The 25077-nt window shown below is 37.1% G+C and overlaps 1 protein-coding gene across 1 annotated transcript in view; it reads right to left on the reverse strand.

The window, feature by feature from the left end:
- The window catches only part of CDKL3 (cyclin dependent kinase like 3), a 47148-nt gene that overhangs the window by 7810 nt on the left and 14261 nt on the right, over positions 1–25077 (reverse strand). Inside the window, exons 5-8 of the mRNA XM_024752334.1 lie at positions 9528–9640; positions 7445–7584; positions 2269–2357; positions 62–215 (exon numbers count right to left, since the gene is read on the reverse strand). Coding sequence (XP_024608102.1) covers positions 62–215; positions 2269–2357; positions 7445–7584; positions 9528–9640 — 496 coding nt within the window. The remainder of the gene's footprint in view (positions 1–61; positions 216–2268; positions 2358–7444; positions 7585–9527; positions 9641–25077) is intronic.

Here is a 25077-nt window from a genome sequence, read left to right on the forward strand (position 1 = left end):
AAAAAAAAAAAAAAAAAAAAAAATAATAGTTATACTGGCTAAAAAGAAGACCAATTTTTACCTTTCCCAAAACTGAAGTACTTAGCAGTGTATTGGTATAAATTGTTTTTCTATCATCTTTCATAAATTCATTTTCTTTAGAATTCTCTTTTGGCTTTATGAATGAATTGACTTTTCCTTCTTGTAGCAATTTAGCTCTCAGTTCTGGTATGAATCTGATAAAACAAGCAATATCAAACACTTTTATTTATGTTGATAGAGTATTTTATCTTTAAAAGACTTTCTAATCAATTAATTTGCATTTGAGCTACAGCATAAATAAGTTATCAGTAATGCATGCCAAGAGATGGCACAATATTTACCTAATACAAATTGTTTCCTGGTAAAGATACATCTTTCTAAAATTTTTCCATGGTAATCTACTATTAATAAAACTTTTACAAGATAGGCTTATATGAATTAGATTCCTTTTGTGATACAAAGTTTACTTAATAAAAGTATCGTTTTTTATTTTGATAAATATACTATTATTTTCAAGGAAGACTCAGGCCACTTTGTCCCTTTTGCAGTTCTTCAAAGTAACAGGACTTAAAAGATGAACTAGTTTCTAAAATCTTACTCTAGACAAATATTTTCAGAACAAAATGTAATAGAATACATCAATATTGAAGGGAGATTGTTTTGGTTTTAGTTAGGCTTTTTTAAAGTTATTTATTTTTTAATAGAAAATCCATTCACATGGCTTAAAACTCAAAAGGTTATACCGAAAAATCTCTTTCCCACCCCTCTCCCGGAGTTGCACAGTTTCCCTCCTTGAAGCAGCTACTGCCATCAGTTTGGGACTGAATGAATTCTACCATGAATGAATTCTTCCCTAGAATTATAGTAAAGGGTAGTGTGAGGAGATGAAGAAAGTAACCAGTATCATTAGTTTGGCTGAATAGGAAAATGCACATTTTTGTTAAAACTTCCTTGCATTGCAGAAGGTCCATGAAAAAAAGAGGTCTCTTATCCAATTAAAAGGTCTTCCCCCAAACATTTTCTGAGGCTTCTATTATTGGAACTCAAGAACTTTCACCCCATAATAGTAAAATCCTAATATCTAAATACCCAAGAGAAATCAGTCTATGTAGAATTGATAGGAAACGATTTTTTTATTCAATAACTGACACTTCTTATCAATGGCACTTTTTTTTTTTTTGCGGTACACGGGCCTCTCACTGTTGTGGTCTCTCCCATTGCGGAGCACAGGCTCCGGACGCGCAGGCTCAGTGGCCATGGCTCACGGGCCCAGCCGCTCCACAGCATGTGGGATCTTCCTGGACCGGGACACGAACCTGAGTCCCCTGCATCGGCAGGCGGACTTTCAACCACTGCGCCACCAGGGAAGCCCTCAATGGCACTTTTAATATATCCTCTCATTTTTTTAGATTAAAATTCCTGAAATGCCTGAAGTTCTAGTAACTCTCAAAGATTCCCTTTTCTTTGCCTTTTTCTATTTTGGTCTATCTTCAATGGAGGTCCTGGTCTTTTCTATGCATGATCTTAACTCCATCACATTTTTAATTAATATTCATGTTTGTGACCTCGTATCCAAAGGCAAACTGAATGATTTTGCAATTAATGAGAAACCTTTCCTGTTTCTTTCAAAGCCCAAATAGAAAATGGTGTGTTTTTTTAAAAAGCATGGCTGACTTATGAATCTACATTGTCATTATATATTTTAGATACAATGTGAGACAGAGACAGGCTTTAAGAGGCATGGTCCCTGTCTTCAAGGAACCTCCAGTTTGCTGGGGAGAATAAAACAACAGGAACTGCAACAGAGAATAAGTAAAGCAGAGAAAAAAAATCATCTGGGAAATGAATGCTAATTGTAGTATATAGATCAGAGATGCTATCAGAGAGGAAAAACTGGACTATTCTGAGTCAGAGGTCTAAATGGAAACAAAGCTAGAAAGTATTTATTGTTTATTTAATGTTATCTCTGGCCTATAATGAGAATTGAAAATGCATGTGAAGAGCTTAGCACACTGCCTAGGACATAGTAACTGTGTAATGAATGTTATGTACACTTTTTTTTATTATTAGAATTTTTACCATGACACCTGTAAATCTATCATATACTTAGTCAATACAGAAACTCAGTAAGTTTTTGATAAATTGAATTCTTCTGTTGTGTAACATTAACCTACATAGCAATTTTCATGCTAGCAAAACATCCTAATATAAAACACGAAAAAGTCCACACTCACTCAAAATGCTTACTTTTCAATAAATCCATCTCTAGTAAAATACTCATGATGCAGAAGATCAGTAGATGATATCCTCTCAGCAGGATCAATTTGTAAACAAGCCTAGAAGATGAAAAAAGATTCTATGTTAAACAAACTCTTAACAGGGCTCCTAAAGGTAAATGTTAAATTTATTTCACAAATGTAGGTGTAATTAATTACCCAGAGCTAAAATAGTTCTTGAAAAGATGGAATTAGACCTCAGGAATTTCCGACAGTGAGTTCTGACCACTTATTTCCCTAAGAAATTTGTACTTGTAAGGCATTATTACAGGTTAAATGGTCTGTGATTCTAGCCAAAACAGAAGTCGGTCTATTTCTGCTGGAATTAGCAGGAATTAATTAGCTCATTTTGATCCTCTTATCAGCCCTGTAAGGTGGAAAGTTCATGGATTATCATTTCCATTTTACAGAACTAGAAGCATGATTAGTGATTTGCCAAACTAGAATTTTAATCCATATTGTCTGATTACTAATCTGGTGCTCTTTCTATGGCATAAAACAGTTTCACAAATATCCAAGCCCCCAAATCTTTCAATAACCCAGTATCAGAACAGCTCTTTTCTGTTTCCCTAACTTGGGAGGACTTCAACTGAATTGAGAACCAAAAAAACCCCACAAAACAAAAAGAGACATGGAAGTAAGAGTTTTGGATAAGGGGCTTCCCTGGTGGCGCAGTGGTTAACAGTCTGCCTGCCAATGCAGGGGATGTGGGTTCGAGCCCTGGTCCAGGAATATCCCACATGCTGCGGAGCAGCTGAACCCACGTGCCACAGCTACTAAAGCCCGTGTGCCACAGCTACTGAAGCCCGCGTGCCACAGCTACTGAAGCCCGCGTGCCACAGCTGCTAAAGCCCATGTGCCACAGCTACTGAAGCCCACCCACCTAGACCCTGTGCTCCGCAGCAGGAGAGGCGACCACGGTGAGAGGCCCGCACACCACAGCGAGGAGTGGCCCCCGCTCGCTGCAACTAGAGAGGGCCTGCGCACAGCAACGAAGACCCAATGCAGCCTTTAAAAATAAATAAATAAATAATTTAAAATTATTTTAAAAAAGAGTTTTGGATAATAAGATGCACATAAGGAATCTATATATAATTAAATGATATAATTATAAATAGAACACATTTCTTTAATCAAAATATTAGATAGAATTTGAATAAAAGCTATTTACCTTATAATATTCATTCTTCCTCTAAAAGAAGGCAAAACATACTAATAATAGTTAACTTTTATTTATGCTTACTATGTGCCATACAACACTCTATCTAGCCTTTTCCTATTACTTGATCCCAACAACAATCCTACAAGGTGGGTAGTATTACTATCCTCATTGTACAGATGAGAAGACTAAGGCCCAGAGAGGACAAGTAATTTGTCTAAGATCTCATAAATATAAAAGATAGTTAAAGTCCAGAATATCCAAAGTAATTGCATACAATATTACACTTTTGTTTATTTCAAAAGGTGTACGTTTAAATTGATTCACAGAAAAAGTTGTAGAGATCTGCTATACAACAATGTGAATATAGTTAACAACACTGTACTGTACATATTAAAATTTGGTAAGAGGATAGATTATATGCTATGTGTTTTTTACCACAATTAAAAAAAAGTTGACTCACAAAGTAAAACTGAGTCCATTATCTTTATGATGTGGGAATATTCAGATCCTTAAGACTGCAACTAGCTCAAAATACGTGCTTATTTTAGTACATAATAGTTATCCAACCACAAAACTTAGGAAGAAAAATGCCAAAAGGTCATAGCCTATTAGAAGCAGATAAATATTCTTTCTGTGAATAATATAATTCACAAAATTTAAATACTTGCCCTAGTTTGGAAAATGTAAAATACCACACTTTGAGAAACAGACTGGCAGTTCCCCCTGAAAATAAAAATACACATCTATACAAAGACTTATAAGTGAATGTTAATAGCAATTTTATTTGTAAAAGCCAAAAAGAGGAAACAACCCAAAACAGGAGAATAAATAAACTACCGATACACACAAAAACATGAACTGAATCTCTAGATTACAATGCTGATAAAGAAGCCTGACATAAAAGAGTATATACTGTTTGATTCCATTTGTAGACTATTCTAGAAAATGTAAACTATAGTTACAAAGTAAATCAGTGGTTATCTGGGGATAGGAATGAAGGGAAAGATGGATTACAAAAGGACGCAAGGACATTTTGGGGAGTGATGGAAATGTTAGGTATCTTTGTTGTAGTGGTGGTTTCACAGGTGTATACATCTATCAACTCATCAAATTTTACACCTGAAGTACATATAGTTTACTGTACAGAAATTATACCACAATAAAATTGTTTAAAAAATTTTAATCTAGGAAAAAATTACATGCTCTACACCAGGTATTAAGATGTATTTTAGGGAATTCCCTGGTGGTCCAGTGGTTAGGACTAGGCGCTTTCACTGCCAGGGCCTGGGTTCAATCTCTGGTCGGGGAACTAAAATTCCACAAGCCGTGCGGTGTGGCCAAAAGACAAAAAGATGTATTTTAAAGTTACACTAATCAATCAAAACTGTATCTGTACTAGAATAAAGAGAGACATCAACAAAATAGAAACAGACCCAAGCATGTATAAGCATTTTGTCTACGATAAATGTGGCATTCCAAATCACCAGATTATTCAAGTTGAAAAAAAGTAGTTACAACATATACAACAAAAGACTAATATGTTTATTATTTTGCAAATCAATATAAAAAGATACTTGAAATGACAAATAGGTTAAGGATTCTTAAAATAAGAAATACAAATGACCAATTAATATTAGTAAAATGTCCAACTTTCCTGTAACGACCTAAGTGCAATTTTAAGAAAGGTATTTTATTTCTAGTTTATTAAGTTGGCAAATATTTTTTAAATTATAATATTCTGGGACTTCCTTGGTGGTGCAGTGGTTAAGAATCCGCCTGCCAATGCAGGGGACACAGGTTCGAGCCCTGGTCCAGGAAGATCCCACATGCTGAGGAGCAACTAAGTCCATGAGCCACAACTACTGAGCCTGTGCTCTAGAGCCCGAGAGCCACAACTACTGAGCCCATGCACCACAACTACTGAAGCCCACACGCCTAGAGCCCGTGCTCCTCAACAAGAGAAGCCACTGCAATGAGAAGCCCATGCACAACAATGAAGAGTAGCCCCACTTGCCACAACTAGAGAAAAGCACAACTAGAGAAAAGAAGACCCAATGCTGCCAAAAATAAATAAATAAAATTTAAAAATAAAAAAATTATAATATTCAATGTTAGATTGAGAATGGAGATTTATATCCAATGCTACTTGAGTATAAATTAATGAAACCTTTCTGGAGAAAAAAACAGCAAAATATATCAAAAGTCCTAAAAAGTGTAAACCCTTTGGTCCACTAGTCACACTTCTAGGAATTTATCCCAACAATACAAGTTCATAAAGACATATAAAAGATGTTCACTGGGCTTCCCTGGTGGCGCAGTGGTTGAGAGTCCGCCTGCCGATGCAGGGGACACGGGTTCGTGCCCTGGTCTGGGAAGATCCCACATGCCGCGGAGCGGCTGGGCCCGTGAGCCATGGTCGCTGAGCCTGCGCGTCCGGAGCCTGTGCTCCGCAACGGGAGAGGCCACCACAGTGAGAGGCCCGCGTACCACAAAACAAAAACAAAAACAAAAAGATGTTCACTGTAGCAACTTTACCAATAGTGAGAGAAAAAACCTGAAAACAAATGTCCAAATTGCAAGATCAGTTAAATAAACTATAAAAATGAAACACTATGTAAGCCCTAAAATTATGATGTAGCTCCATACTTACTGACATGGTAGTATGCTTAAATATGCTGCTAAGTGAAAATAAACAGATTACATAGCAGTGTGTAAAGTATGATACCTTTTAAATAGCATAAATTTCTATGCTTGTAGTTGGTTGAGAAAAGCCCAGAAGTATATAAACCAAAATGTTAATAGTAATTTTTCCTGGATTGTGGGGTTGGGAAAATCTTAACTTCTCCCCTTTGTTTATCAAGTATTCCTATTTTTCTTATGATCATTATGTATTCTTTGTATGATCAAAACTATGACATGAAAAAAGAAAGAAACTGAAGTGAAAATGTAGTAAACAAGTCTTATCCTTTAATAAACTTTAGTTCTTTCCAAGTACCAAAGAAACAACCTTCTTCCTTTGATAATAGTCTTTAGATGTTACATGTCATATGTTTAGTTTTATCTAAATAACAGCAACAACAGTTAACATTAACAACATTTGTTGATAGCTTATTCAAGGCTCTGCACTGAGAATACTTCTACCATTACCTCATTTAATCCTCCAGCTCCAGAAAATAAATATTGTTAATGTTGTTTTATAGCCCAGTAAACTGAGGCATGGAGATTGACTTGCTCAAGTTTACAGAGCTAATTAGTGACAGAGCTGAGTTTTAAACAAAGTTCATGTGAATCCAGAGCCCCTTCTTATAAACACCACACTATACTTGCTTTGAAATTTAGGTAACCACTTTTTGTAAGGGCTGTACATTGGAAACAAGTTGTTTAGTTGACCCTGGGAAAGGAAATTGGCTGGAAAGAGAAAATAAATAGAAGCAAGTAACTCTCACATTTTGAATTTTGTACTAAGTATGCTGGTATATTTATTATGTAGTTCAAAATAAAATTTAAATTTTAAACTAACTTAAAAGTGCTATATAATGTTTTGCTTCCTCCGATTCAACCTGAATTTTGGTATTGGTGTATCCTCAAACAACATTAAAACTGCAGCTGCGAACGCCTTGTGCATACCTTAGAATACCACTGTACAAGGAACAAATCCCTTGGGTAGACTGCTAGGAAGACTGGCTGTTAAGAGGTGTTGATAAACACGGTAAGTCCTTAAAATTTTCCAGTTTATCCCTAATTATCAATAAAATTGGGATAAACAAAAAATAATAGACAGGATTACCCCAGGGGCCTTTCATTTCTAACAGTCTGTGACTTTTAATTTCTCTGAACTTAAGACACAAAGACAGAGGAATATAGTAACTTTTAACAGATAACATTACTTCATGAATCCTTTTGGAATCTCATTAAAGTAATATCCTAAAACTGTATTTTAATTTATGCAAATTTCCCAGTATAAGTCCTTAATCTCTTAACATACATGAACAATATCTGCCAACAATCCATTTAGCTTTGGGTATTTTTTTCTTGCATTTTTGGGGTGTTGAACTTGAGGAAGGACCACCCCAGCAAAAATGGGATTCTTGGAAAAGATATTCTGCAAGTGAGGTGTCAAATTGCCTGAAAAGAGAAAAAATATATACCTAAGAAAACCGGGAAATTATTCTACAATCAAAATAATAAATTGTTACGTAGTCTGCATTAAATTACTAAAAAGGGAGAATAACAGTTAAGTTCTTTTAATTTTTTAAAGTTGAACGAGGAACTATCTGAATATAGCATAAAAAAATGTGAGTTTCCCCAGTAATCTATTGATAGTACATAGGCAGTAGAAAATATAAAACCACATGTGCATATTCTTTTCCCAAAATACAAGACATATAATGCCATTAGAAAAGGCACATTCAAACTTTTACATATTTCTATAAGGGTATATAAATGGTTTAACTAGCAAGTGTTCATCAGCAAAGCCTTACTCAAAACAGCTAAAATACTAACGTTATATAGAAATAGGAATCCTGCAAAGAAGAAACAAGGCTATAGAGTAGTAGTAGAATGGAAAGAACTATAAATAGGAATGGAGAGAGCTAAATTCTAGCACTAGTTCTGCTATAACTAATTCTGTGATCTTGGGCAAATCTTCCTTTTCTGTGCCTTGGTTTCCTCATTTGTAAAATAACAAAATTGATCCCACCGTCTCTAGAGGTCCTTCTAACATTAATCTCATAACCAGAACTTTAAAGATGACAGAAAAAAGTATGATGCTTTAAGGCTCTGAACTGTATCTTTAATGAATATTTACCCAGATTCACGGTTTTTATAGTTGTTCACAGTACCTTTCTCATGACCCTGTAATTACATGTTTATGTATAGCTTCCTCACCACAAAAAAGGCTCCTCAAGCTCCTCATTCAGAGGTATATATATATAAAATCCTTGAAACTCCATGAGCAATGCTAACCATGAAAATGTTTTGGTAGTCAAAGCAGATCAGCTCTCTGCTTATCTACTGTGGTTTAAAAAAAAGTTTTCTCAGTAAATAATTGGTTTTCTATTTCCAAGCACTTTATTTATTATAAATTTATTTATTTTGGCTGTGTTGGGTCTTCATTGCTGTACGTGGGCTTTCTCTAGTTGTGGCGAGTGGGGGCTACTCTTTGTTGTGGTGCACGGGCTTCTCATTGCGGTGCCTTCTCTTGTTGTGGAGCACGGGCCCTAGGTGCGTGGGTTTCAGTAGTTGTGGTGTCAGGGCTCAGTAGTTGTGGCTCGTGGGCTCTAGAGCGCAGTCTCAGTAGTTGTGGTGCACAGGCTTAGTTGCTCTATGGCATGTGGGATCGTCCCAGATGAGGGCTCGAACCCGTGTACTCTGCATTGGCAGGCAGATTCTTAACCACTGTGCCAACAGGGAAGTCCTCCAAGCACTTTTAAAAAACATCAAAATCAACTCTATTACTTAAAAGTCCTCTTTGAAAGAAGCAAATATTTGTAGAAGCCAAAATTTTAAAACAACTTTCAGACAAATTGAAGTAGGTTCCTATTTTACTATTTTTCTTAGTATCAACCATCAAAACATGGCATAGCTATTTGCATCCTGGTAAAGAAAAATATTATTTTCAAAAACAGAGGAGAGGCTGGTCCGATGGTAGTGGGTTACCAGAACTTATAAACATTAGTGTCACTAAAGTTGGTATACAACCCCCCACTGCTAAATTTGACTAGCTTAACCATGCGTCTAGAGCCCATGCTCCACAACAAGAGAAGCCACTGCAATGAGAAGCTCGAGCACTGCCATGAAGAGCAGCCCCCGCTCACCACAACTAGAGAAAGCCTGTGTGCAGCAACAAAGACCCAATGCAGCCATAAATAAATAAATTTATATTAAGAAAAAAAACGGAGGAGAATTTTCTACCTTTTTTATCAGCCCAAAGCATCCATCTACTCCCATCTATCAAAAAAATACGCTTCCCTGTTCTTATAAAGAAAACACTAAATTTGAAAATCAAGCAGAATTGATCTGGAAACACTTATTTGAGGCATTTAACAGTATATTTCAGTAATACCTACCTACTTTTAAAACAATTTTATGAAGTAAATCCAAATCAGAGCTGCTAGGAAGATAGGGATTTCCAGTGGCCATCTCAATGATCATACAGCCCAAAGCCCAGATATCCACAGGTCTGAAACAGACAAGAATAAATCACTTTTCATAGAAAAACATATAAAACATCTTTTCTGAAAAAACTTTTTTTTTTTTTTTTTGGCTGCACTGTGGGTCTTGCGGGATCTTAGTTCCCCAACCAGGGATCAAACCCATGCCCCCTGAAGTGGAAGCACAGAGTCCTAACCACTGGATCACCAGGGAATTCCCTAAAAAAGAACTTTTAAAATAAGTTAAGGCTAAAGAAAACAGAATGGTTAAGTGGTATCATTTATCAATTTTCACTACAATATCATATAGCAACTTTAGGATATATATTAAATATTATCATGTTTTATTAGTAACTTAAATAGTTTATATTTAAATTGCATGAGAAGCCATGTAGCAGTCCAAAATAATTAATTATAATTCTAAAATTGTTTCAAATACTTATATAAGAACATTATGATAAATGGTTTATGATGTAGAATAGCTGAATACTAAAATCATCTTGTACTTAGAAAGTAAAAATCTTAAATATTTTACCACTTACTTTCATTTATTTATCTTAATGCATTGTGAGTCATCCATAATTCAAGCTTTTTTTCCCCACATAATCAGTTTTTTTTAATTTTATTTATTTATGGCTGTGTTGGATCTTCGTTTCTGTGCGAGGGATTTCTCTAGTTGCGGCAAGTGGGGGCCACTCTTCATCACGGTGCGCGGGCCTCTCACTATCGAGTTCTCTCTTATTGTGGAGCACAGGCTCCAGACGCGCAGGCTCAGTAATTGTGGCTCACGGGCCCAGTTGCTCCGTGGCATGTGGGATCTTCCCAGACCAGGGCTCGAACCCATGTCCCCTGCATTGGCAGGCAGATTCTCAACCACTGCGCCACCAGGGAAGCCCCTAATCAGTTTTTTAAATAGATAAAAAGATGCCCAAACTTACATTCAGAAGAAATTATAAATAAACACTATAATGAGACCTATTTTTCACTGATCCAACTGACAAAAATTATAAAATTTGATAACTGCTATGTTGGTGAGGCTATGGAAAATGAACACTCACATGTACTGCTCTGGGAGTATAGATTTAAACAACTTCTTTGGAGGAAAATTGGCAAAAGCTACTAAAATTTTAAATGTACATACTTTTGACTAAACACCTTTATTCTTTTTTTTTTTTTTTTTTTTCAGTTTTGGGGCCCTCCCCTTTTTTGGCCCCCCCCCCAAATTTTTTTGCGGTACGGGGGCCTCTCACTGTGGTGTCCTCTCCCGTTGTGGAGCACAGCCTCCGGACGCGCTAGCTCAGCGGCCGTGGCTCACGGGCCCAGCCGCTCCGCGGCATGTGGGATCCTCCCGGACGGGGGCACAAACCCGCGTCCCCTGAATCGGCAGGCGGACTCTCAACCACTGCGCCACCAGGGAAGCCCAACACCTTTATTCTTAAGAACTTATCCAAAGATCTACTCACACATGTGCACAAAGATAAATTATAAGAGAATTTCACTGCAGCACTGTTTGTAGTAGAAAGATTGGGAACAACCTAGACATCCATCAATACGGGAATAGCTATGTAAGTTTTTGTACAACCACACAATGAAATATTAGTCAGTTGTTAAAAAGAATAAGGTAGGTCTATCTGCATGTATTAATATAAAGTGATCTCTGAGATAAACTCTCAAGTAAAAAAAAAGCAAGATTCATTAAAGAAATCAGAGGAGATCTAAATATAATAAATGGAGAGACATTCCACGTTCATGTATAGGAAAACTCAATATTGTCAAGATGTCAGTTCTTCCCAACTTGATCTATAGATTCAACACAATCCCAATCAAAATCCAATTTGGAGGGGACTTCCTTGGTGGCGCAGTGGTTAAGAATCCACCTGCCAATGCAGGGGACACGGGTTCAAGCCCTGGTCTGGGAAGATCCCACATGCCGTGGAACAACTAAGCCCGTGCACCACAACTACTGAGCCTGCGCTCTACAGCACGCAAGCCACAACTACTGAAGCCTGCGTGCCTGGAGCCCGTGCTCCACAAGAGAAGCCACCGCAATGAGAAGCCCACGCACCGCAACAAAGAGTAGCCCCCGCTCACCACAACTAGAGAAAGCCTGCGCGCCGCAATGAAGACCCAACATAGCCAAAAATAAATACATTTATTTTAAAAAATCCGATTTGGATATCAATAAATTGATTCTAAAGTTTATATGGAAAGGCAATAGAACCAGAAAAGCCAACATGATGTTGAACAAGAACAAAGTCAGAAGAAAGACACTATCTGACTTCAAAATGTACTATAAAGCTACAGTATGTGAGACAGTGTGATATTGGTGAAAAAACAGACAAAAATATCAAGAGAACAGTATAGAGTGCCCAGAAATAGACTCACAGAAATATACTCAACTGATCTTTTTTTTTTTGCGGTACGCGGGCCTTTCACTGTCGTGGCCTCTCCCGTTGCGGAGCACAGGCTCCGGACGCACAGGCTCAGCGGCCATGGCTCACGGGCCTAGCCGCTCCGCAGCATGTGGGATCTTCCCGGACCGGGGCACGAACCCGTGTTCCCTGCATCGGCAGGCGGACTCTCAACACTGTGCCACCAGGGAAGCCCCTCAACTAATCTTTGACAAAGGAGCAAAGGCAATTCAGGAAAGAAAGTCCTTCTAATAAGTGATACTGGAACAACTAGAAATCCATATGCAAGAAGAAATGAACCTAGACATAGAGCTTACACTTTTCACAAAAATTAACTCAAAATGGATCATAGACCTAAATGTAATATGCAAAACTATAAACTTCTAGACAATAATATAGGAGAAAATCTAGATGACCTTGTGTTTGGTGATGAGTTTTTAGATACAATACTAAAAGCATAATCCACAAAAGAAAAAATGGCTAAGAAGTACATCATTAAAATTTAAAACTTTTGCTCTGTGAAAGACACTGTTAAGAGACTGAAAAGAGAAGCCACACAGTTGGAGAAAGTATTTGCAAAACCCATAACTGATAAATGAACTGCATCCAAAATATACAAAGCACTCTTAAAACTCAATAATAAGAAAACAATCAGGGACTTCCCTGGTGGCACAGTGAATAAGACTCCACACTCCCAATGCAGGGGGCCCGGGTTCGATCCTTGGTCAGGGAACTAGATCCCACATGCATGCTGCAACTAAGAGTTTGCATGGTACAGCTAAGGAGGCAATGTGCTGCGATTAAGGAGCTGCTGAGCTGCAACTAAGGCGCCCACTGGCCACAACTAAGACCCTGTGCAACCAAATAAAGAAAGAAAACAATCAAATTAAAAATTGGGCAAAATATCTGAACACACACCTCACCAAAGAAGATATACACATGGCAAATAAGCATATGAAAAGATGTTCAACATCATATGTCATCAGGGAACTGTAAATTAAAACAGTGAGATAGATACCACCAAACACCTATTAGAATGGCTAAAATCTAAAACACTGACAATACCAAATGCTGGTAAGGATGTGGAGCAACAGAATTCTCACTCATTGCTGTTGAGAATGCAAAATGGTACAGCCACTTTGGAAGACAGTTTGACAGCTTCTAACAAAGCAAACATAGTCTTATCATAAAATCCAGCAAAAATTGCACTCCTTGGTATTTAGCCAAATGAGTTGAAAAACTTATGTCCACAAAAAACCTGCAGATGAATGCTCATAGCAGCTTTATCCATAAGTGCCAAAACTTGAAAGCAGGTAAGATATCTTTCATCAGGTGAATGGATAAACAAACTGTCAGACATACATACGATGGAATATTAAGTGATTACAAAGAAATGAGCTATCAAGCCATAAAAAATATGAAGGAACCTTAAATACACATTGCTAAGTGAAAGAAGCCGTCTGAAAAGGTTGCATAATGTATGACTCCAATTATACGACAGTCCGGAAAAGGCAAGTGTATAGAGAGATTTAAAAGATCAGTGGTTGCCAGGGGTCCAGGGAAAAGGAGGGAAAGATAAAATGGTAGAGCACAGAGGATTTTTTGGGCTGTGAAACTATTCTGTATGATACCATAATGGTAGATACATGACATTATACATTTGTCAAGACCCATAGGAAACACAATACAAAGACTGAATATTAATATAAACTATGGACTTTAATTAATGATAATATATAAATATTGGTTTATCAATTCTAACAAATGTACCAAACTAATGTTAGATGTTAATAATAGGGAAACTGTGCTGTGTGGGTGGGGGTAGAGGGGATATAGGGAAACCCTGTACTTTCTGTTCAATTTTTCTATAAACCTAAAACTGCTCTAAAAAAGTAAAGTATATTAATTTAAAAAAGAGAGAAAAAAAGCAAGATTCTATACAATATATATAGTATGTTCCTATTTCTGTTTAAAAGGAAGGAGATGTGTGTCTGTTTGTGTGTCTGTGTGTATTGCTAGATAATGATTTTAAGGAACAAACGACTTAACTGTGGTGTATACAATTTGTTAAGCCCACATTACAACAAAAACTGGATAATAGGAACTTAAAAGCTTGCTTACTTCACAACTTTTAAGAACTTACAGCAGAAACTAACACAACATTGTAAAGCAGTTATACTCCAATAAGAAAAAAAGAAAAGAACTTAATAGAAATTTATAAGTTTTAGTGAGAAACACTAAAATTAAGACCAACTTATTGCCTTCAAAGTTTTAAGTAAATTATTTTTAGGCACTCTCCCTACAGTATGAAATTCCTACTCACCTCCTCCACTTCTAACAGAGGCACTAAAAACACTCCTACACAAATAAGTTCACTTTTTCCCAGCTTGTTCTGAACTTTCACAGTTCAGTTTGGTAAGGTAAGGCATTATCTGCGAACTGTAAAGAATTATCTAGGCAGGCCTTTCAAAGAGCAATAGGAGACAAAATACATATAGTTGATTGTCACTGCAGTGCTAATCTTAATGGGCTCCCCTATTATCTGAAGTATGAATAAATCCTAGGATAACATGCAGGAATAAGAGGAGGATTAAAAAGAATCACATGGGGGAAGAACTTGGAGATCTGCTGACCTACTCTCCAGTGAAACTGCTGAAAATTATGAAAAAAAAACCCACAATAATTAAAACCTCTAGAAATAGTCCTAAGGGCAAACAGTGGGGGAAGGACTTGGAGATCTGCTGACCTACTCTCCAGTGAAACTGGTGAAAATTATGAAAAAACCCCCACAACAATTAAAACCTCTAGAAATAGTCCTAAGGGCAAACAGCAAATGAAGAAATATCTATTCAAGAAAATCTATGAAGGGACTTCCCTGGTGGCACAGTGGTTAAGACTACAAGCTCCCAATGCAGGGGGCCCAGGTTCAATCCCTGGTCAGGGAACTATATCCCACATGCATGCTGCAATTAAGAGTTCACATGCCCAACTAAGGAGCTGACAAGCTGCAATTAAGGAACCCAAGTGCCGCAACTAAAACCTGGTGCAACCTAATTAATTAATTAAATATTTTAAAAAAGAGAGAATCTATGAAAATTTGTTTAAAAAGATGAGTCTGTGGTATTTGAATCAAGACCACTCTCTCCCTCCTCCACTCTAGCTCAGTAAGGCAAAGACACTACCCTACACAGTTCCAGCCAAGAACTTCAGGCTTCCTTTTTCCCTAGCTCCCAGTCAGAGGGCTTTATTCCCAAGAGGAAAACTTCAGTATTTCTCATATTTCCCCCAGTTACCTGTTCCTGAGGCTAAGTCCTGGGTGAGTGTGGAGAAAAACTTCAAAACAGCAAGAGAAAAATAATTCATCACTTACAGAAGAATCTCCTTAAGATTAACAGTTGACTTCCCAATAAAAACAATCTAGGCCGGGGACTTCCCTGGTGGTCCACTGGGTAAGACTCCACACTCTCAATGCAGGGGGCCTGGGTTCGATCCCTGGTTGGAGAACTAGACCCTGCATGCATGCTGCAACTAAGAGTTTATATGATGTAACCAAGGGTCCACATGCCGCAACTAAGGAGATCCCGCATGCTGCAACTAAGACCCAGCACAGCCAAAACAGATAAATAAAAATAAATAAATATTTTAAAAAAACAATCTAGGCCAGAAGGCAGTGGAACAACATATTCAAGCTGCTCAAAGAAAAAATTATTAACTAAAAATCCTATATCCAGCAAAGTTATCTTTTAAAAATGAAGGTGAAATAAAGACTTCCCCAGATGAACAAAAACTAAGAGAATTTGTTACCAGCACACCTGTGTAACAGGAAATACTAAAGGAAGTTTTTCAGGCTAAAAACAAGTGACCCCAGACAGTAATTCAAGTCCACACAAAAAACAATGAGCCCAAGTAAAGGTACTTATGTTATTATAAAAAACTGTACATTACTTAACCGTAAAAAAGAATGAAATTTTGCCATTTGCGACAACATGGATGGACCTAGACGGTATGCTAAGTGAAATAATTCAGACAGAGAAAGACAAATACTGTATGATATCGCTTATATGTGGAATTTAAAAAATAAGACAAATGAACAAACATAGCAAAACAGAAACAGAATTATAGATACAGAGAACAAACATGTGGTTGCCAGAGGGGAAGTGGGTGGGGGAAGAGAACTAGGTGAGGGGAGTTAAAAGGTACAAACTTCCAGTTACAAAATAAATGCGCCAAAGGGATGAAACATACAGTATGGTGAACATAGTCACTATGTAATATTTTTGTATGATGACATTATCATAACTAAATTTATCATGGTGATTATTTGAAATGTATAGAAATATCAAATCACAGAGGGTTATAGGTCAATTACATTGGGTTGGCCAAAAAGTTCGTTCGGGTTTGTCTGTAAGATGTTATGAAAAACCCGAACAAACTTTTTGGCCAATCCAATACTTTAGAAACAAACAAACTCATAGAAAATGAGATTAGATTTGTGGTTACAGCCGAGGCAGGGGGATGTGGGGGGAGGGTAAAATGGATGAAGGTAGTCAAAAAGTATAAACTTCCAGATATAAGATAAATAAGTACAAGGGATAATGATAAATATAATTAACACTGCTGTATGTTACATATAAAAGTTGTAAGAGAGTAAATCTTAAGAATTCTCATCACACAGAAAAATTAGTTTCTACTTCCTTAATTTTGTATCTGTGTGAGATGATAGATGTTTACCAAACTTACTGTGATAATCATTTCATGATGTATGTGAGTCAAATCATTATGCTGTATACCTTAAACTTATATAGTGCTGTACGTCGATTACATCTCAATAAAACCAGAAGAAAAAAAGGCAGTATAAATTCCTATTTTTCTCTTTTATTCTCTTGATTTATTTTAAAAGCAATTGTATAAAATACTATGCATATAGTATATTGTTGGGCCTATAACATATAGAAATGTAATGTATGTGTAACATTATTTGCCAATAACAGCAAAAAGGAGGTAAGAGAGAGCAAAACTGTTTTGGCTAAGGAAATTACTATAGATTATAAAGTAATAATTACAACAAGGTATTTTTGGGTTTGTAACATTAATAAATTATTATACACAGCAAAAATACCACAAAAAGACAGAAAAGGGAATAAAGCTATATAGGAGTAAGTTTTCTATGTATATATCCCTGGAATTAAGCTAATATAAATCTGAAGCTGATTATGATAATTTAAGGTGCACATAATAAACACTAGAGCCACCACTAAACAAATCCCCAAAACCTATAGTAAAAAAAAAATCATTAAAGAAATTGAATTGAGGGACTTCCCTGGCTGTCCAGTGGGTAAGACTCCACACTTCCAATGCAGGGGGCACAGGTTCGAACCCTGGTTGGGGAGCTAAGATTCCCACATGCCGCACAGCGTGGCCAAAAAAAGAAAAAAAGAAATTGAATTGATACATTACAAGATATTCACTTAATGAAAAAAGAAAGCAGTAAAATGGGAACAGAGGAACAAAAAGGACATGAGACACAAATAAAGAAATAAAGCAGATGTATGGACTTCCCTGGTGGTGCAGTGGTTAAGAATCTGCCTGCCAATGCAGGGGACACAGGTTCGAGCCCTCGTCTGGGAACATCCCACATGCCGTGGAGCAACTAAGCCTGTGCACCACAACTACTGAGCCTGTGCTCTAGAGCCCGCAAGCCACAACTACTGAGCCCACATGCCACAACTACTGAAGCCTGCGTGCCTAGAGCCTGTGCTCCACAACAAGAGAATCCACCGCAATGAGAAGTCCGCGCACCACAATGAAGAGTAGCCCCCGCTCACCACAACTAGAGAAAGCCCGTGCACAGCAACAAAGACCCAACACAGCCAAAAATAAAAAAAATACATAAATAAATTTATTTTTTTTTAAAAAAAGGATATATTAAAAAAAAGCAGGTGTAAATCCAACTATATCACTAATAACATTAAATGTGAATAGATTCAACAATCTACTTAAAAGGCAGAGATTGTCAGCCTGAATTTCAAAAAAACATAATTCAACTATATGCTGTTTACAGGAGACACATTTAATAAATTTTACACATTTATTCAAAGATACAAACAGATTGAAAGTAAAAGGAATGAAAAAGCTACATCATGCAAACAACAAGCACAAGAAAACTGGACAAAGTAGACTTCAAACAGAAAATGTTACTAGAGATAATGTTATAATGATAAAAGTGTCAATTCATCAGAAAGCTATAACAACATAAACATGTTGAGAACAACTGGACAGAAGATCAACAAGGAAATAGAAGACTTGAATAACACTATAAACCAGTTAGACCTAATAGACATCTATCGAATACTTCATCCAATAACAGAATACACATTCTCTCAAGTCACATGGAACATTCACCAAGATAGACTATATGGTAGGCCATAAACAAACCTCAATAAATTTAAAAAGACAGAAATGATACAAAGTATATTCTCCTATCACAATAGAATACAATTAGATATAAGTAGTAGGAAAATTTGGGAAATGACACATTACTAAATAACAAATGTATCAAAGAAGAAATCAAAAGGGAAAACAGAAAATACTTTGAGATGAATGAAAATGAAGAAACAAAACAAAATTTAGGGTATGTAGGTAAAGCAGTGCTTAGAGAGAAATTTACAACTATAAATGCTTATATTAAGAATTAAGACAGACAACACACCTATCCCTATCTACACAGCAGCACTATATACAATAGCCAAGATATGGAAACAACTTAAATGTCCATTGACAGATGAATGGATAAAGATGTGGTATACATATACAATGGAATACTACTCAGCCATAAAAAAAAAAATGAAATAATGCCATTTGCAGCAATACAGATGGACCTAGAGATTATCACACTAGTGAAGTAAGTTAGAAAGAGAAAGACAGACACCACATGACATCCCTTATATGTGGAATCTAAAATACGACATAAATCAACTTACCTATGAAACAGAAACAGAAACAGACTCACAGGTTATAGAGAACAGACTTGTGGCTGCCAAAGAGGCTGGTGGGGTGGGGGAGGGATGGATTGGGAGTTTGGGATGAGCAGATGCAAACTATTATATATAGAATGGATAAACAACAAGGTGGTACTGTATAGCCCAGGGAACTATATTCAATATTCTATAAGAAACCGTAATAGAAAACAATATGAAAAAGAATATATATCCATGTATCAATATAACTGAATCACTTTGTTGTACAGCAGAAATTAACACAACATTGTAAATCAAATACCCTTCAATAAAATTATTTATTTATTTATTTATTTATTTTCGGTACGCGGGCCTCTCACTGTTGTGGCCTCTCCCGCTGCGGAGCACAGGCTTCGGACGCGCAGGCTCAGCGGCCATGGCTCACGGGCCCAGCCGCTCCGCGGCATGTGGGATCTTCCCGGACTGGGGCAAGAACCCGTGTCCCCTGCATCGGCAGGCGGACTCTCAACCACTGCGCCACCAGGGAAGCCCTAATTTCTTTAAAAAAGAATTAAGACAGACATCAAATCTACAACTTAACCTTCCATTATAAGACACTGGAAAAAACAGAGCAAACTAAAACTACAGCAACCAGAAGGAAGGAACATTATTAGATTAGATTAGAGTGAAAACTAATGTAACAGAATTTTTTAAAATAGAGAAAATCAATGAAACCAAAAGCTGGTTCTCTGTAAAAATCAACAGAATCGACATTTAGCTAGAATGAGTAAGAAGAAAAGAGTGAAGACTCAAATTACTGGAATCAGAAATGAAAGAAGTAACACGACTACCAACCTTACAAACATAAAAAGTACTATCAAAAAATACAATGAACAGGGACTTCCCTGGTGGCGCAGTGGTTAAGACTCCAAGCTCCCAATGAAGGGGGCCTGGGTTCGATCCCTGGTCAGGGAACTATATCCCACATGCATGCCCCAACTAAGAGTTCGCATGCCACAACTTAGGAGCCAGTGAGCCTCAACTAAGGAGTCTGCCTGCTGCAACTAAGACCTGGCACAGCCAAATAAATAAATAAATAAAATATTTTAAAAATACAATGAATAACTGTATACCAACAAATTAGAGAATTCAGATTAAAGGATAGTTTCTGAAAAAAACACAAACTACTGAAATTGGTTCAGGAAGAAGTCGACAGGTACTTCCTTGGTGGCCCATTGGTTAAGACTCCACGCTTCCACTGCAAGGGGCACGAGTTTGGTCCCTGGTTGGGGAACTAAGATCCCACATGCTGTGTGGTGCAGTCAGAAAAAATAAAAAATAAAAAGACAATCTAAATAAACCCATAGCAAGTGAAAATTTTGAATTAGTAATCAAAAAACTACACACAAAGGAAAGCACAGGCCCAGAAGGCTTCACTACTGAATTCCACCAAACATTTAAAGAAGATGATCATGTGAATTCTTCACAAACTTTTCAAAAAATAGAAGTATGAACAGTTCCCAACTCCTTTTTAGAAACCAGTATTATCGCGATACCAAAATCAGACAAAAACATCACTAGAAAAGAAAACTACACACCAATATCTTTTACACATATGGACACAAAAATTCTCAACAAAATACTAGCAAATTGAATCTAGCAACATATAAAAAGAATTATACACCATGATTAAGTGGGATTTATCCCAGGAACACAGGTTAGCTCAATATGGAAAAATCAATTAATGTAATACATTATATCAATAGATTAAAAAACAAAAATTCACATGATCATCTCAGCAGGTGCAGAAAAAGCATTTGACCAATACCCTTCCGTGATAAAAACCCTCAATAAACTAGGAATTAAAAGGAAACTTTGTCAACACAATAAAGGGTACCTATGAAAAACCCACAGCTAACATCATACTTAATAGTGAAAAGATGGAGAGCTTTTCTCCTAAGATTTGGAATAAGACAAGGATGTCTGCTCTTACCACTTCTATTCAACATTGGGCTGGAGGTTCTGGTCAAAGAAATTAGGCAGGAAAAAGAAATGGAAGGCATCCAGACCAGAAAAGAAGTAAAATTATCTCTACCCAAAGATAATGATCTTTTATACAGAAAGTATAAATCCACTAAACAATTATTAGAACTAATAAGTTCAGCAAGGTTGCAAGATACAAGATCAATACACAAAAATCCCTTGAATTATTTTACACTTGCAATGAACAATCTGAAAATGAAATTAAGAAAATTTGCTTTACACTAGCATCAAAAAGAATAAAATACTGGGACTCTCCTGGCGGTCCAGTGGTTAAGACTCTGCACTTCCACTGCAGGGGGTGTGGGTTCGATCCCTGGTCAGGGAACTAAGATCACACATGCCATGCTGTGTGGCCAAAAATAAAAAAATTTTTTTAATTAAAAAAATAAAAGAGGGCTTCCCTGGTGGCGCAGTGGTTGAGAGTCTGCCTGCCGATGCAGGGGACACGAGTTCATGCCCTGGTCCGGGAAGATCCCACATGCCGCGGAGCGGCTGGGCCCGTGAGCCATGGCCGCTGAGCCTGCGCGCCCAGAGCCTGTGCTCCGCAACGGGAGAGGCCACAACAGTGAGAGGCCTGCATACCGCAAAAAAAAAAAAATAAAAGAAAATAAAAAATAAAAGAATAAAATACTTAGGAATAAATTTAACAAAATAATGTAAAATGTAACAAATGGGGCCTAATTAAACTCAAAAGCTTTCGCCTAGCAAAGGAAACCATAAACAAAACAAAAAGACAACCCACAGAATGAGAGAAAATATTTGCAAATGATGCAACCAACAAGGGATTAGTCTCCAAAATTTATAAACATCTCATGCAGCTCAATACCAGAAAAACAGAAAACCCAATCAGAAAATGGGTGGAAGACCCATTTCTCCAAAGAAGACATACAGATAGCCAACAGGCACATGAAAAGATGCTCAACATCATTAATTATTAGAGAAATGCACATCAAAACTACAATAAGATATCACCTCACACCAGTCAGAATGGCCATCATCAAAAAGTTGACAAACATAAATGCTGGAGAGGGTGTAGAGGAAAGGGAACCCTCCTACACTATTAGTGGGAATGTAAATTGGTAAAGCCACTATGGAGAATAGTATGGAGGTTCCTTAAAAAACTAAAAATAGAGCTACCATATGATCCAACAATCCCACTCTTGGGCATACATCCGGAGAAAAACATGGTTTGAAAGGATACACGCACCCCAGTGTTCACTGCAGCACTGTTTACAATACCCAAGTCATGGAAGACATAAATGTCTATCAACAGATGAATGGATAATGAAGATATGGTACATATATATAGTGGAATATTACTCAGCCATTAAAAAGAATGAAATAATGCCATTTGCAGCAACATGGATGGACCTGAATATTATCATACTAAGTGAAGTAAATCAGACAGAGAAAGACAAATATCATGATATCACGTATATGTGGAATCTAAAAAAAATGGTACAATTGAACTTATTTACAAAACAGACTCACAGGCTAAGAGAAGGAACTTGTGGTTACCAGGTGGAAGGGTGGTGGGGAGGGATATATTGGGAGTTTGGGATTGACATGTACACACTGCTATATTTAAAATAAAATGCCTTACCATGAAAAAATGTAAAATGTATGTGCTAAAAGCTATAAAGCATTGTTGAAAGAAATTAAAGATCTGAAAACATCTTACGTTCATAGATGAGCAGACTTAACATTAAGACAGCAATATTCTCCAAACCGATTTATAGATATGCAATCCCTACCAGAATCCTAGCTGTCTTATTGGCCAAAAACCCCACAAAACTGATAAATCTGATCCTAAAATTCACATGGAATTGCAAGGGTCCCGTAACAGCCAAAACAATCTTAAAAAAGAAGAACAAAGTTGCAGCACTCACACTTCCTGATTTCAAACTAGCTACAAAGCAATGGTAATCAAGACAGTGTGGTTCTAGAACAAGGATAGAGATACAGATCAATGGAACAGAATCAGAAGTCCATAAATAAACCATCTGATTTTCATCAAGGGTGCCAAGACCATTTAATAGGGGAAAAAAATCATCTCTCCAACAAATGGTGCTGGAACAACTGGCTAAACACATGCAAAAGAATGAGGTTAATTAACTTCATTTAAATTAACTTCATTAAATTAATTAACTTAACTTCACATTTAATTAAAAATTAACTCAAAACAGATGAAATACTTAAATGTAAGAACTAGAAGTATAAACTTCTTAAAACAAAACAGAGGGGTAAATCTTCACAACCTTGGATTTGGCAAAGGATTCTTAAATATGACACCAAAAGCATAGGCAACAAATGGAAAAAACAGATAGAATGGACTTCATCAAAATAAAAAAATTTGTGTGACAAAAGACACCATTAAGAAAATGAAGAGACAACTACAGAGTGAGAGAAAATACTTGCAAATATATACCTGATAAGGAATTTGTATCTAGAGTATGAAGAATTCTTACAATTTAATAATAAAAGCCAATGTAATTTAAAAATGGGCTATGGATCTGAACAGACATTTCTCCAAGGAAGATATATAAATGTCCAATAAACACATAAAAGATCAACAATGAAATTCAACAATCATTAGTCATCAAAGAAATGCAAATTAAACCCATAATGAGATACCACTTCACACCCATTAGGATAACCAGAATCCAAAAGTCAGATAATAACAAGTCTTGGTGAGGATGTGGAGAAATTTGTAACCCTCATACTCTGCTGGTGGGAAAGTAAAATGATGCAGACACTTTGAAAAACAGTCCGGCATTTCCTTAAAAAACTCGACATGGGGCTTCCCTGGTGGCACAGTGGTTGAGAGTCCACCTGCCGATGCAGGGGACACGGGTTCGTGCCCCGGTCCGGGAAGATCCCACATGCCGCGGAGCGGCTGGGCCCGTGAGCCATGGCCGCTGAGCCTGCGCGTCCGGAGCCTGCGCTCCGCAACGGGAGAGGCCACGACAGTGAGAGACCCGCGTACCACAAAAAATAAAAACAAAAAAAATTCGACATGGAGTTACCATATGACCCACAATTTCAAATCCTAGGTACATACCCAAAAGAAATAAAGACACATGTCCACAGTAAAATGTGTATACAAATGTTCACAGCAGTATTATTCATAATAGACAAAAAGTGGAAACAATCAAAATGTCCATCAACTAATGAATGGGTAAATAAAATGTGGATATTATACAGCCAAAAAAGCTAAAGTACCGATACATGCTGCAACACGGATGAATCTTAAAAATAGTTAAGTGAGATAAATCAGTCCCAAAGGACCAGATATTGCATAATTCCACTTATATGAAATGTCCAGAATAGGCAAATCCAGAGAAAATGAAAGTAGATTGGTGTTTGCCTAGGCCTGGAAGGGTTGGGAGGAAATGGGGAGTGACTGCTAGTGAGCACAGGATTTCTTTTTGGGGTGATGAAAATGTTCTAAAATTGAATGTGGTAATGGTTGCATGACTCTAAATATACTAAAAACCACTGAATTGTACACTTTAAATCTGTCAATTGTATGGTATGTGAATCATATCTTTAAAAGAGCTGTCATTTAAAAAGGCTAGATTAAACTAAGTAGATACACTTTTGTGTAATAAAACTATTAAAAATGCAAGAAACTGATTATAATAAAATTCAAGGGACTTCCCTGGTGGCGCAGTGGCTAAGAATCTGCCTGCCAAGGCAGGGGACACAGGTTCGAGCCCTGGTCCGGGAAGATCCCACATGCCGTGGAGCAGTGAAGCCCGTACGCCACGACTACTGAGCCTGCGCTCTAGAGCCTGTGAGCCACAACTACTGAGCCCATGCTCCTAGAGCCCGTGCTCTGCAACAAGAGAAGCCACCGCAATGAGAAGCCCGTGCACTGCGATGAAGAGTAGCACCCGCTCACTGCAACTAGAGAAAGCCCGTGCGCAGCCATGAAGACCCAACACAGCCATGAAGACCCAACACAGCCAAAAATAAATAAATAAATCTTTTTTTTTTAAGTCAATATCATGGCTACTTTTGAGGTTAGAAAGAGTATTGTAAGTGGAATAGGGC

The sequence above is a fragment of the Neophocaena asiaeorientalis genome, unplaced genomic scaffold, assembly GCF_003031525.2.
Source record: "Neophocaena asiaeorientalis asiaeorientalis breed wild unplaced genomic scaffold, Neophocaena_asiaeorientalis_V1.1 scaffold204, whole genome shotgun sequence".
Taxonomy (NCBI): domain Eukaryota; kingdom Metazoa; phylum Chordata; class Mammalia; order Artiodactyla; family Phocoenidae; genus Neophocaena; species Neophocaena asiaeorientalis.